The sequence below is a fragment of the Seriola dumerili genome, unplaced genomic scaffold, assembly GCF_002260705.1.
Source record: "Seriola dumerili isolate Sdu_G_001 unplaced genomic scaffold, Sdu_1.0 BDQW01000191.1, whole genome shotgun sequence".
Classification (NCBI taxonomy): Eukaryota; Metazoa; Chordata; class Actinopteri; order Carangiformes; family Carangidae; genus Seriola; species Seriola dumerili.
The window spans coordinates 2,807,681-2,823,143 of NW_019174446.1; the positions used below are offsets into that span (position 1 = coordinate 2,807,681).

The 15,463-nt window shown below is 40.9% G+C and overlaps 1 protein-coding gene across 1 annotated transcript; it reads left to right on the forward strand.

Moving 5' to 3' along the window:
- Nucleotides 1–781: 781 nt before the first annotated feature.
- On the forward strand, nt 782–13,890 carry dpys (dihydropyrimidinase). Its single transcript, XM_022753553.1, has 9 exons — nt 782–1,253; nt 3,068–3,226; nt 4,181–4,360; nt 6,020–6,209; nt 7,027–7,183; nt 7,565–7,706; nt 8,612–8,754; nt 12,117–12,324; nt 13,151–13,890. Exons 1-9 carry the CDS (start codon nt 1,005–1,007, stop codon nt 13,208–13,210), a joined length of 1,488 nt encoding a protein of 495 aa, XP_022609274.1. The 5' UTR covers nt 782–1,004; the 3' UTR covers nt 13,211–13,890.
- Nucleotides 13,891–15,463: the final 1,573 nt, after the last annotated feature.

The window sequence follows — 15,463 nt, forward strand, 5'->3', positions numbered from 1 at the left end:
GGACTATCCAAATAAAGTGTAGCCCTATTATGCTAATGGAACTTTGACCCTGGTACTTTGGGCGTCGTGCCTGGTTACAGGGGATGATCATCTACTATTGATCTTAGACAAAATGTAGCATTAGAAAATATTATGTCAGTACATGCAAGTGTATTTGGTACTTGAATGACTAATGTTTTAAGTTCTGCCCTTGGACCTTTTACACAATTAAAAGCACCAGTTTACACATTTTGAAATGTCACTTGTGTTAGAAGCAGCTATTGGTTAATATTGCTTTGGACAAGCAGCCAAAACAAAAGAAGAAAAAAAACAGTGATGTTGAAATATTTCCAGCTCAGCTACAAGTTTGAAGAAAAAATCCTGTCCTGATAATATTCTAGAGTATATGTTGTGTTTTGCCTTTTGATCATTTTTCCGTTTGTGAAAAAGCGCCACTAAAGGACAATATCAGCTGAGATAACGAGGGATGTTGAGACATCTCTTGTAAGGGAGCCCTGTCTCAACATGTAGTGTTAAGACCTCAGTTATTTCCGGTTATATTGTTCCTATGAGGTTTAATCACACAGCACAAGCTGACCTGGAGCCAGGTTTGGTGTTGCCTGTGTGGTGGGAACTGTAGGCTACATGACGTCATCTCGGTGGGGAAGGGAAGTGAAACCAAGTGAAGACAATATGCAGATGCCAAGTTACTGCAAATCTTTGGGAATCGTTATGGTGTTGATGAGGTATTTTCGATCAGTATCTTGCAGTGGCATTGTATAAATCAGCGACACGGGCGGGGCCTCACACTGTTTTTCTACATTGCAGGAGGCGGCAGCAGTCTGTGAACGCGTATAACTCATGAACTTTGGAGCTGCTCTGCGCCTCTGTAAACTTTCTGCACACCAGTGTCTGCACAGACAGTCGAGCGTCAGTGCGCATCTGCAGCTTTCCTCTCACGTTCGCACAAACTCCGGCTCTTTGATCCTTTATTCTGAACCCTCTCTCAGTTGTGCACAGCGGGAATGGAGCCCAGCGGGATCTTGATAAAAGGAGGCAAAGTTGTGAATGAAGACTGCTCCGTGATCGGCGACGTCTACATTGAAAATGGGAAAATAGTTGAAGTTGGACTGAATCTTCTGATCCCAGCGGGAGCGCGAGTTATCGATGCCACCGATAAGCTGGTGATCCCAGGCGGCATCGACACGCACACGCACATGGAGCTGGCGTTCATGGGCACCAAGGCGGTGGATGACTTCCACATCGGAACTAAGGTGGAGACATTTTAATTACATCGCGTAAGATAGAGAAGGCTGGGGTCCTGACGCAGTTCAGTGCGTCAAGTCGGACACAGACAGACAGGGGATATGCCGGAAGCTTGAGAGGTCTCTCTTCCTCATTTACTCACTACTGCAGTTATTAACTTTAAGTTCATTTAACTACTTTATTTTGCTGGATTGACTTATCTATCAGTGGGCCTAAAAATATTTATTCTAAGTTTCAAAACCGAAACACTTAACCATATCAAAACCTTCACATTATATATGACATGCATATATAAAAACATGCATCCTATCAATTATGGGAGGTGGATGACACTGGCTGGCTTCAAGTAATTTTATTCAGACATGTTGTTGACTTTTCATGCTGCTTGCACAACTAAAAGATTATGGAATAGCCCAGGACACAGTGGTTCTGTTGTGGTACTTCCCAGTTAATAGTTTTGCTTCCTATTGATTTGTCACTGTAACAACTGAAACAAACAATAGATGCAAAGTTAACAATATCATGTCTATAAATAGAAATGCTCTTTTTACAAGTCAAAGTCATGCATTCAACATTCTGAGTAAAAAAAAAAATGTTGTCATGAAAATACACTTTAAGAGCCAAAAGGAAAAGTTTTAATTGACTGTTCCATTACAAAACAGTGTGTTGTTACTCATGCATTAACGTGTACTTCACTTTCATGTTGCAGCTGGTAAAGGTGTAAAGGTGGGGCTGATTTTATATTTTTGAAAATCTTGTTAATTTCCTCCCAATGGTAAATAAAGTCTTAATCTGAATCATAATTTATTAGATATTTTTGTATTAACATTCTGAAACTGCAAACTGCACAATAATGAAAGGAGATATATTCATTGAACAAAGGACCTTGGACATACTGCTTTCCCTCAGAGTCAGTCAAGTAACTGTTGAACGGGCAGCTCCACCGGCGAGTCCTATCAGTCCAAACACCAGTCAGTGTGTGTCAGCTTTATTAGAAGTGTGACAATCACATGTTTTATAATTGAAGTGTGAGAGCAACATGAAGCAGCTACAGAGGCCAGAGCGTCGCTGTCTGAACGCATCGGTCACAACACTGCAACATGATGTGATTAGAAATGTGTTGCAGTCACAGCAGATCAACAACACTTAGCAACAACAACAGCGTAAACTACAGCCTCAATAATGACCATCGCTCTCAATCTAAACTTGTCAACTTTATCAGATTTATATCAGGCTCTCCTTGCAGGGCTGCTCTGCTCTGTGTTAGAAAGTTATCTGGCAGATAAAATACTGAATGAAAACTTTCTAACCAGAACTCACTCGTCCACTGATCAAGGGTCAGTGTTGCTCAGTGCTTGACTGGTCTGCACTGATATAGGTTTACAAAACAATTGTGTTTGTGGTATTATCTGATTGAGGCTGGTATTGGGTAATCTGCCCAATGCTGATAAAGATGCCATAGGTTACTGCAGTATGTTGAGCAATGAGAAATGAAAAACATCCACAGAATTAAACAGTTGTTTAACATCTTACTCTCTTTACATCTCCAGTCTGTTAAGTAGACTTGATTTGTCTTTGATCTTCAAACTCTGATCATCATCTATTAATGTCACGTCACGTGCAGCATAAACCTGCAGCGTGTTAGATGGTGATAATGCTTTGATCAAACATCTGATCAGACGATATATCCCACAGAAATCAGACAGTTCTTGACTTGATTTGATCTTTGTTTTAAATTTTTTTTTTTTGCACCCAGTCCAGCAGCTTTTACAAGTTAATCTTTAACTTATATCCTTGTGTTCTTGTGTGTGTGTTTGACCAGGCTGCTCTAGCAGGAGGGACAACAATGATCCTGGACTTTGTCATCCCCCAAAAGGGCAAGTCTCTCCTGGAGGCCTACGACTGCTGGCGCAAGACGGCTGACCCCAAAGTTTGCTGCGACTACTCGCTGCATGTCGCCGTCACGTGGTGGAGTGACAAGGTGAATGAGTGCATAATTGTTAATAAGAATAAATAATTAAACTTTACTCTGCTTGACTCTTCAATTAAGCGTCAAGCAAGTACAGTGGCGTCCAAAAGTCCGAGATCACTTTCCCATTCACTTGACTTTTGGACTGTATGTTTGAACTATTCCAAAGACATGTGGGTCAGAGGTGGCACCACACAAAATTGTCTGATAAGAATAAAGATGTCAAGGATTTGTATTTGTGTTGTGTTAAAGGAACCAATTTTTTATATTTCCTTCTCTTTTTCAGAGGGAGACATGAGAACCAAGGTTATTCAGAGATTGATTCAGATTGATCGATTGATTGATTGATTGATTGATTGATTGATTGATTGACTGACTGACTTTATTGTCCACCTCAGTGGAAAATTTAAGATAATAAGATAAGATGTATCTTTTTTTGATCCCCCGTAGAGAAAATTCAAATTTGATACAACAGCACAAAAGACGAGCAGCGCAAGGGGAAAGTGTAATAAGAAATAAAATAAGAATATAAATACAATCTAAAATAAATAAGATAAATTAGAAATACTATATACAATAACAATATACAATGCCATGCAATTTGTCTTTGGCTTCTCCCAAACTACAGTAAAAACACACATACTGTGCGCGCATAGAGCTACATGAGCAGGCAGCAGGAGACAGGTTATATAAATACCAGAGAGCAAAACTTATAAAATAACAAGTGTTCCCTGATGCAGTCATGTTGTGTTCAATGCCTGTACGACATAGGGAATAAAAGGACTTCTTGTATATGTACCGGCTGGCCCTCGGGGCCCTGAACCGACAGCCAGATGGAAGCAGTTCAAACTCTGAGTGCAGTGGGTGTGAGGTATCTGCTATGTTGCTGTGTGTGTAGCCTTCCTGTGAACAGCACTGTCACATATATTCCTCCATTTATTTCTCCAAACCCTTTTTCCTCACCAGGTCAAGAAGGAAATGGAGACTCTGGCCAAAGAGAGAGGAGTGAATTCCTTCAAGATGTTTATGGCCTATAAAGATGTGTTCATGCTGGCGGACTCAGAGCTTTATGCTGCCTTCAGCCAGTGTAAGGAGATCGGAGCTATAGCTCAGGTGCATGCTGAGAATGGAGACCTGATAGCAGAGGTCAGTATGAGCAAATGTGATATCATGTTCCTCTGTGTGGACAGTGACACCAAACGGACTCATGGTCAAAGCAGTGAATGTTTAACAGCAGCTGAGCAGATCTCTGTGTAAGATCCAAGCCCCATAAAAGAATACTAGAATACTGTGGCAATAATAGTAACAGAGAATTCAGTAGTATTCAGTAAAAGCAATGACAGGTCTGAATGAATATGACATGTTAACTCAGTGTATATATACCACAGATGATTCAAGGTCCACTGACACTGTTGTAGCAATAGGAACAAGATATGATGAAACACCAGATGTGTCCAGCAGGATTCTTCAACCTGGAGAATTAGAACTGTCACAAGAACAGACCTTTTTTCACCAAGTTCCTCCTTTTTATATTCACAAAAGCAGTTCAGGGGTGGACAGTAACAAAGTACACTTGCTTGAGTATAGTACTTAAATATATTTTTCGAGTATCTGTACTTTATTTGAGTTTTATTTTTGTTTTGTTTTGAAGCTTTGACTTTTACTCCTCTACACTTAAAAGACAAATATTGTCTCATTACTTTTAAGCAGAGCTTTTAGTCAGCGGAATTAATCTTCTTTTATTTTGTAAATGCAATAGACCACATGCTGTGTTCCTCACAGGAGAAAAAACAATCACAGTAAACTCCGACACCATCAGTCATGTTTGAACAGCTCAGTTTGAACCTGTCAGTGTCCTAACGATGGCGACGTTAGATGAAGATGAGGCAGAAGATTCTCCACAAGGGACGTGATCTGGAGTCCATGTTTGAAGCTTTAGAAATAAAAATTCATCCTTTCATTTTAAATGTTCGCTGTGTTTACCGCGACCAAACTTCATCACTGCCTTAAAAAAAAAGAAAATGGGAAAACGACAATGGCTGTCTTGTTGATTTAATTGTTTTTCATGGCCATTTCTATTGGCTTTGTATCATATTCTACAAGCTTTCTATTCTGCAGGTTCTACAGTGCATTGAGTTGGTTGTTTCACAGTCAAGAGGTTCTGTAAAATGCGCTGTGGAACAATACAACAAAACGAAAGAAAGTGCTCCAGTACTTCACTCAAGTAAACCTTTGACTGAACAACTTTGACTTGTATTAGAGTCTTATTCGACCAGGAGGATCTTTGCTTTGACTCAAGTAATGGAGCTGAGTATTTTGTCCACCTCTGTCAAAGTAATGATGCACACTTGTGCTTTTCCTGCTACAGTGGGACAGTCAAAATGTCTGCCATGACAGAGGCCTTATTATTTCTCTTAATGTGTTTGTATTTTCAAATCATTTTTTCAAATGTCATGGCAGCATTTCACCACTAGGGAGTAGCAAATGCTAGGAAAGAAACTCATGGCTCTGAAATTGGGGAACATGATTCTTGCTGCCACTGGGAAGTGTGCTACGGAATATGGATTGTTTGTAGCTACTGCTTTAATCAGCTGGCTTGTGTTCTCATCGTTCCTTTAGTTCAGAGCAGCAACACAAAGTGTCTCTGTGTAGGTTCTGGTGATGTGCTGTATTTTACCCACAACCCCTGCAAACCGACTCTTCGCCTGTCCACTTCCTCTCTGCTTGGACAGATGCTGTCCTGTTTTATCCTTCCATCTCATTTAACCTTTCTCCTGCCTTGTTGTTCCCGCTGCGACCCGACAGGGAGCTAAGAAGATGCTGGCCCTCGGCATCACGGGGCCCGAGGGCCATGAGCTGTGTCGGCCAGAGGAGGTGGAGGCTGAGGCCACCCAGAGAGCCGTCACCATCGCTCACGCTGTCAACTGCCCGCTCTATGTGGTCCATGTCATGAGCAAATCTGCCGCCAAGGTGGTGTCGGATGCACGCAGAGATGGTGAGTGTGAGCTTACCACCACCTGCTGTTTAAATAGAGAAGGGCAAGGGTGAGAGATGATGGGTTTGTGTGTGTCAGTGTTGTGTTAGGATTTCTGTACATGGTCAGTGAAAGGCCAGGACGGTATCAGTGTTCATATTTGTTACTGATTGTCAATATATGTCCTTTTTTATGGCTAAAAGTTCAATTATTCAGCGTTTTCCCTCGATTTTTATCCCTGTCCTGGTGGAACAGCCTCTGAAACGCTACAGAGAGAAATACCAAACAACAGGAGTTCAATGAGGAGAGACTTCATTCTGAGTCAACAAATACTTATCGCTTTTATTTATTCTCATGTGCAAAACAAGAGAGGAAAGGTGGAACATGTGGGAGTCTTTGGCGATTAGACCCCACCTTAATGTCATCATATTGGAAAAGGGGGTGAGGCTGTGCGAAGTAGTAGTAGGAAACCCCCAGGGCTCTGGACACTGGTGGTGGGAAGAAGAGAATGCTGGAGATCTGGATGTGATGTGGAGTGGACTCTGATGACCTGGTGCTGGATATGAAGACTGGGGGTGGACAGTGTGGAGGAGGGCGAAACAACAGCTGACAGCAGAATAGGGAAGAACATCTTTTAAGGGTTGACAGCGACAACGCGATTGACCGGTTGAGATCGTGGCAAAATCTGATTGGCTGCAGAAAACGCTTGGAGTCAGCTGTTTACAAGAAGTGGGTGAGAGAGGGAAAGAGAGAACTGTGAATGAGTGAGACATACAGACAGTCTTCCTGACTGAACTGACACTTCATGTTTTTATCTCGATCCTCTCTCTCTCTACAGGTCGTGTGGTGTTCGGAGAGCCCATTGCAGCAGGGCTGGGCACAGATGGTACCCACTACTGGAACAAAGAGTGGGCCCATGCTGCTGGCTTCGTCATGGGTCCTCCACTCAGACCTGACCCCAGCACCCCTGGGTACCTCATGGACCTGCTCGCCAAGTAGGTGGAACTGAAAGTGTAGTGGTGGTAACAAAGCAAAACAATAATGATGTAAAAGAATTGAACAACATGAAATCATATACTCAAACTCAAATACGTCAATTAATTAGGCCCACATTTTGTTTTAATTGATTGCTGTAATTTGTACTTTATGTTTCTGAGCGATTGTTTTCTGTGAGACTGTGGAGGTGAGACGGAGGAGAAGAGGCTGAAGCTGACATGGCAGAGTAACACGAGCTAGAATTTATGCAAAAACATTCATTAGCATAAAGTCTGGGTCTCAAGAATGACTAACTGTGTTGTCATTATTTATTTATTTTAGCATCAACTCTGTCATTCATTCAGTCATTCATTCATTTATTTCTCTTTCATTTGTGCTAGTGATGATCTCAGTGTGACAGGAACAGACAACTGCACCTTCTCCGTGTGCCAGAAGGCCCTGGGCAAAGATGACTTCACCAAGATCCCCAACGGAGTGAACGGCGTGGAGGACAGGATGTCTGTCATCTGGGAGAAAGGAGTGGTAGGTCCTAATAATAATGTAACTGCTCGTTATCAGACGTTGTTCATTACTGAGATTTAAGTCTGCACCGGTGGAAGTCTGAACTGCAGTGGAGCAGGGCCATTATGCAGCTTCCTGTCATTATCCAAGCAATTACACAGTTTGCAATGATTTGGCAGTTGGCTGAATAAAAAGATTCATGAAAGAGGGCAAATGACAACATAAAGAAATTCATTTATTTTTAACTTAAAAGTCCCTGATTCCACGTATCTTACGTCAGCTTGATACTTCTGACTGTGATGCACAGCCGAGGCTGATTACTCATCGTGTAATGAGGCCAATTTTGGGATTAAATGAATAATTTAGACACAAAATCAGTTCAAATTATACAGTGTGGGGCCCAAATCAGGAAGATTTGTGATGCCTTGGGACCCTATATATATATATATATATATATATACATATATATATACATATATATATACACACACATATCCATAGTGTGCCATCTACATACATGAGTTTATATCATAAAGTTTAATGTCAGACTAAGAATGCATTTACCCTGTTTAAATGAATGACATCTAATTATTCTACTCTTCCCATATTTGTTTTAGCTGAAATACCAGTTTCTTTTTCAGTTTTTCTATAATACAAACAGAAAAGGCAATAAACTCTCGGAGCTGCAGAGTGCAGACGTTGCATTTTATTGCCATTGTTGCGAAGACGGTGTTTCAGCCCAGCCACCCCAAGGCCACTGGAAAGATTTCCCACATGCAACAGTGCTTACAAATCACACATTATATGACATTTTTGGCAGAAATGAGTTACTCGCTGCACAGTTAAGCACTGACCTTTTGTCTGCTAATTCCGTATATTGTTGTCATTCACTCAGAGCTGGTGCTTTGTGCGTTTCCTCTCCTCAGCACAGCGGCAAAATGGACGAGAATCGATTTGTGGCTGTCACCAGCAGCAACGCAGCAAAAATCTTCAACTTCTACCCGCAGAAAGGCCGTATCGCCAAGAACTCGGATGCTGATGTGGTTATATGGGACCCCAAGTTGACAAGGTGAGGACCCCGACTCGGGCCATTCAGCAGACTGGGAGAAAGCTTTTAAAATACGGCAGGAAAAGGCAGCTCTCGGACTCTGTGGACAGTTTAAAAATGCACATGACTGTAACGCTCTCTTATCTCTCCACATGAAGTCAGATATCTCTCCCAGTGCTATCAGCAGCTTCAACTGCAGATGGTGCTGCTGAAACACTGGGCAAACTTGAAAGCATGTCTGCAGGGTGTCAGGCGCTCAGTTAAATAAGATAAGGTTTTTAAGCTAAGCATTAAATCATGCAGGCTATAGATACAGGCAACTAAAAAGAGAAGTGATGTATCTTTCATCTTGTGCCACTGCAACACACACACACACACACACACACACACACACACACATATGCGCATAAGCTGATTACGTCTCTGTTCCATCCAAAAGTCAGAGTATGTCATCACTTATCTATAGCTGCAAATTAAAGCGTAACACAGTTCACACATTCATCAAGAGAGACTGTTGGAATGATGAATCATTTTTGGTTGTTGGTTACTTTTTGGGGAAGGATTTGAACACACTTACATAAGGGAGATTCACACAGCGTCAGTGGGACGCATGGTGAGGATCTTGAAGATGACGAATAGTTTATGTGGGAGCTAAACCGATTTCCGTAGTGCAGAACGCACAGTGTTGAGCCTATTTTCAGGAACGGACGCAGAGTATGATAACTGATCATGAGATAACTGATCGTCATATGGAGTGGATGCGGCACTGTGGAGCACATGCACAGATGCACAGGTACAGAGGACAGTTTGTATTCCAGTAGCTTTGCATACTGTAGCACATTCAGACTTACATAACCCAGAACGGCGCTGCACTGCTCATATTTGCTGGAGAATCTGGGCTGAGCTCCTCAGGGAAGTCACTAACCGCTGATGTGAGTTGGAGAAGAACACATTGCCTCCCGGTGTAAATGAGTTCACTGGTAACACAGGAGGATCTCGTGCGAGGCCGGAGTTTACAGTGCACAATCCTCAGGCTTGTCATCCCTGGACATCACCTGTCTGCTTCACCCTTTATGTGTGTGTTCTGTCTCTGTGCAAGTCTGCGGATGTTACAATGCCTTTCAAGCATGAGAGCACCCCATGTTTGATTTGCTGCAGCCGGGAATTCATCTGTGAAACTGCGTAATTAATTGCCCTCAGTGCAAGTGTCGCTTCATAACATCCGGGACCAGGGGCTACAAACAGTTGCATAACCAGAGATGCCTACGAAGCTCAGTCAGTTGCCTTGTGTCCTGTAATTGGGCTGCTTGAATAATGAGGGCACATCTTGTTTTTGTCAGTGCACACTAAGCATGGTGTCTGGCTTTACACATCAACAGGAAATGTGCACATGTGAATGGGTGAAAAGAAGGCAATGTTTCAAGTGTCTGAGTCAGATATATTTCACTGTTCCCCAGTGATTTAGTCTTTCAGTCAGATATGATTTTATATGTTAAAACATCATCAATCTGTGCTGTGGAGAGCCAAAGTGTTTTAATTGACTTTCCCTCTTAAGAGATTTTGACATTTTCAGTATATAACATTTGCAGAGTATAAACATTTAATAAATATTTTCTAACACACTATAATGTAGTTGTATGCAGGAATAAGAATGTATTTGTGTGTATCAGTAATTGGAGGCTGGAGAATGAACCCTAATAATATAAAATAGTTCCTCATGAGAGAAAACTGAACATTCATAAACACTTAAAAATATCTACTAGTACATTATATTGTGATGTTTGTGTTTGTATGTTGCTTATAAAAGCTAAATTGGGGGACTTAAAGGAAAGTGTTACCTACACTACTGAAGAAGCTCTTGGCAGTAGTCAATATTTTTATCAAATGGATCAAACGTCTGCTTGTATATGAGAGGGAACACATGTAGTGATAGAGAACTATCAACTGACTCCACAGTTCCATCATCTCTCAGCTCGTTGTTTTGATTTTTCTCACTGCAAGATCGCTGTTCGGGCTCAAAGCTTTTTTTTTAGTGTTGTTTAGTTGGAGCAGACATAACCCACTGTACACTACCTGCCCAGCACCACACAGCAGACACATAAACTTAGTGACAAGCTAGTGAACATTGGGCAGCATTCAGCAGATAAAAAAAAAAAAAAGGTCAGTTTTTTTTTTTCTCAGGAGAGAAAATATTGGACTTAATTTGCCAGTTGGACAGAAGCACAACCCCAGACGAATGCTAATGTCGCCTCCTACCTGCTGGATGTGTGGCCACTATTTGTTGACAAGTTACAGATATCAATCTAAAAGGTTTAACATCTCAGTGTCGGGTTCCAAGCTTTTTCATTTTGTCCCCAAGTGGCCAAAAAAAATCAGTTTTTGAAGGTTTAAGTAAAAGTCGCAATGTAACAATAAATCAAAAAGTCCTGTATTCAAAACCTTAAGTAGAAATACAGACATACAGTGTATGAAGATCAGAAAAATGTACATTTCAAGTGTCAAAAATAAACTATACATGCTAGGCTATTAGGCTGGCACATGCTCCTTGTCAGTGGTATATTGTTATCTTATTGGATTATTATTACGAATGCAGAGAGCAGCCTTTTACTGTTATAACTGCATTTTACAAGCTCATCATATGTCACATATATAGATACCATATGCAAGATAAGAGGTAACTACAGCTGTTGGATAAATGTAGTGGAGTAGACGTATATCTAACATGACAATACTTCTTTAGTTACATTTCAGCACTGTTTGTATGTGGTTGGAGAGCAGAGCATTAGCGTAGTGCAGCTCAATGTGTTTGGGTGAGAACCTGAAAGTGATTTCTATCTTGCATCTCTTCATCAAAAACTCATTCATATTCAGTCTCCCACTCCAGCCTGCGCAGACACTTTTGTTATATCAGGATCCTGACTGTGCTGCATTATTATGTGGTAGTGCTCATGCAGCAGCCTGTAGATGGATGCCACAGTAATGTGATAAGCAGCACTGAAAATGTTGAGGTGCATTTTTATTGACTAAAAGAAGCCTGGGTTATGTGCTTAGTAAGCTTTTTAGAGAAGGGAGCATCACACGAGTAAATGTTATATAAATAATCCATTATATTGCTTGCTGCTGCAGAGTAAGTGAGCCGCAGTAACTTGATGCTGTGTATGAGTACATCTTGGCCTGATTCAATCAGCTGCAGATTAGAACAGAATGCATTGGGACTTCACAATAGGTTTGTGTTTTGTTTTCTTTCAGCCTGGTATTCAGATAGCATGCGGTGATTACCTCACTCACCACACAGGCTGCATGTGATCGGGAACTTTGGCGCTGAAGTAGTATTCTTCAGCTGTTTACAAAAAACCTGTGGTCGTATCTTTGTGTCTTGGCAGGAAGATATCAGCCAAGACCCACCACCAGGCTGTGGACTACAACATCTTCGAGGGCATGGAGTGCCACGGTGTCCCTGTCATCACCATCTCCAGAGGCGAAGTGGTCTATGAGGCGGGGCAGCTGAAGGTGTCTCCGGGACAGGGCCGATTCATCCACAGAAAACCCTTCTCTGAGTTTGTTTACAAAAGAGTCAAGCAAAGGGAGCAGGTCAGTCGAGCCCCACAAGTTTCAATACTAGAAAAATAACACCCCAGCTTGTAAACCATGTTCTTCACGGCTGTGTGCAGAATCACTCCCAGCCATTTTATTCGAGAAATAACAGTGCGATTTTTTGAAAAAACAAAGAACAGATAGGTGAGAATTCTTCGTATGTTTGTCACACATAGCTATCTTATCCAAGTCTGCAGCTCCCCTCAGCTCTAAGATGCGTTTTAGCAAGTCAGAGTGAAGCTCTAAAAACCACAGGCGCAGCCCTCAGTGGAGATAAAACCAGCTAAAAGCAGAGTGAATATTGGACTTTCTTTCATCAGGTGGCCAGGAACACAACTCAAAGTAAATGTTAATGTTGCTGTATGTCTGCTGTATCTGTCTGTCTCTCTGATGTGTAAATAGGTAATTGTTTGCTGACAAGTTTGCTATATCGACCTAAAAGGAGATAATATGTTGTGTTGACAGTTTCTGGTTCCCGTTAAGTGGCCAAAAAAAAAAAAAAACAGGTTTAAGCATGTCACTGCCGAGAAACAGAAAAACAGAACGTATCATGTTTACTCTTTAGTTTTTGAGTTGAACCATAGGGAACAGTGAATGAGTTAATGAGCCCTTCTCTAATATTAGCTTGGGTTAAATGTATTAACTAATAATGCAAATCTATCATTTCTCGTTCCTAAGTTGTGCATCATAAATGAAACAAAGTGGACACTGGACAGACTGTGGAAAAACTTTTTTGTTGAAATTGGCAGCGACCGGATCCTGATGAGGAACTGCACACAAAAAGTCACTTCACCTTTCTTTCTGCTTTGTGTTCTGCCTGCAGGTGGGGAAACCTACAGCCGTGACCAGAGAGCCCTACGAAGGCAAAGTCATTTCCATATGAACGACTGACCGAGAACATGCAAGCTGAGCTCCTGCTGTGTGTCTCCAGAAGATGTCCAAGCCAAAACAACTGAGCCCTGTCTCACTGATGAACCTGCTCTGAGTGGTTTAAAATATGGTCTTTAAAATATTTCTGCGAGTCACAAATACATTATTCAGTCATTTAAATCACTGTGTGCGGTAAAGGTGGGGGTGTTGGCCTTTGGGTCAACCCTGATCAGCACTATGTCCTGTTGGCAGATAATACCTTTGTTATATTTGCTCAACTGTGTGAGGTTTCCAGGTCAGCTCTGCTCGGTACGCAGGTCAGTGGATCCCTATCTGCTGCTGAAAATCATATTTGCTCTAACATGCATTATGCAATCAAGTAATTCACTGTAAGGAATTAAAATACGGCTTATGCATGATTTCATGGTTTAAAACCGGTGGTGATTAGAAAAGAGGATCGTTTATATTTGTGCATATTGTGTTATAAATGATATATATTTCTGTAATATATAAAAATAACAAAATTCCCGTAACCTTAATTGCCAATTTGCCTGGTTGTTTTTCTGAGCATTCATTTTCCTCTTTCCTCTTTTTCCGAAATGTTTGTTGCCATTGGTAACAGGACTGATGTTTCTCACCCAAAAGCATCCGTCCCTTTGATGAAATATTCATTAAAAATGCACTGACATGCGTGAAAGTATTAAGATTTACTTTGTTGACCCAGATTGACTCAGTATTTGCATATTCAGCAGGATCACACATTATCATATGCGCTCCATCTATGCCCATGTATGGACTGCACTCATTCCTTCCTCGGTAAAAAAGGTCTGTGGCTGTCACCGCGCATCATGTGGCGGCTTCCTATTGGGCTGGCATGCTGGCGTGGTATTATGCCACGGGGCCAGTTGAGACATAATGTGAGCTTATCAGGTTGCCACACGGGTCAGTGGCAGCGTGTGAGTCACAGAAGGCCTACTCATGCTTGAGCTGTACCACTTCCTCTTTTCCTCTTGTCTCTGGCAGTGGAAGGATGGTGTGGGGCTGGCAGTATTGGACTGAGTGTCTGTGATGAAATGTGTACCCTCCTGGATTTAAACCAGTCTCTAGATAATAACTGCAGTTCATAGAAGTTAATAACAAGGAAAAATACAGGATTTTTTTTTTTTAAGTTTCAACTTAAAAGATTTAGGCCATTGCCATTTAAAAAAAATATATATATTTAAAATATTGTATTTTAAAATTACACTTTACAAGCTGTGGTCTACTCATCAAGAGAAGTTTGGGGTTCAGTGTCCTGACTGAAGAAAATATGATCTAAACACATTCACTCTTGGAAACTAATTTTATAATGCCACAGTGGAATTGTGGGAACTGTGAGATTGTAATATAGAACACAATAACACCGGTAGCAATGCAGGGACACATAAAATGCGACTTTTGACCATGAGTTGGTCGCCCTGTGTATGTTAAACACCCTCCTCTGGATGCTGCGATGGAAGTACATTTTTTATTGGTCAAAATCTGAAATTAAAAATCTTAGACTACAGGAATAAATCAAAAAAAAATTTACAGTTGGAATAAAGATATATGTATGTACATTCAGTTAACGAGAGCAATGTTATTCTTTGGAGGCCAGTTGACTGAAAACTTGTGGAGGAATTTAAAGTGTACATAAAGTAAGAAAACAGTACTGCAAGGTTTAAAAAAAAATAGTACCACTGGGTTTGTAAATTGTAAATAATGGCTTTATTAAGAGTTAATTGATTTTTTTATTTTATGTATTTTTTCATTCCTAATACCACTAACTGTAGATCAGTTATGGACATATAATGAGAACAGTGGTTTGGTTGCCAGATGAATCTAGATTATCTCAAATTATCTATTTGGTAATAATATTTGTAATACATAAATAAATACTTTTTAATAAATCATCAAGAATCTTTCATAACCGAGCAACTCAGACATTGTTCTTATGAATCTGTAACTAATCTATGAAGCATTAGTAAAGTATTTACCAGCCCTTAATCTATTAGTTACAATTTGTAAATACTTTATAAAGAGTTCCTAATCAGAAGGTTGCACTAAAGTAAGGCAACAGCTCTTCACCTGTACTTACTGTAAAATAAAACTTCAAACTGAACTCCAGCACTGCTCATCCTGCCTGTCAGCTTCTCTGGGTCACATGACACCCTGTACTAGGTTAGAACAATAACACCTGTGAGATATTAATTAACAATGACAGTTTGTAAACGGGAAGAGGACAGTG

Bases quoted from the DNA above. Each gene is read 5' to 3' on its own strand.
- dpys (XM_022753553.1), top strand. From the start codon at position 1,005: ATGGAGCCCAGCGGGATCTTGATAAAAGGAGGCAAAGTTGTGAATGAA. The intron at 4,361-6,019 runs GTCAGTATGAGC...GCGACCCGACAG, and splicing joins ATGGAGACCTGATAGCAGAG to GGAGCTAAGAAGATGCTGGC. The intron at 12,325-13,150 runs GTCAGTCGAGCC...TTCTGCCTGCAG, and splicing joins GAGTCAAGCAAAGGGAGCAG to GTGGGGAAACCTACAGCCGT.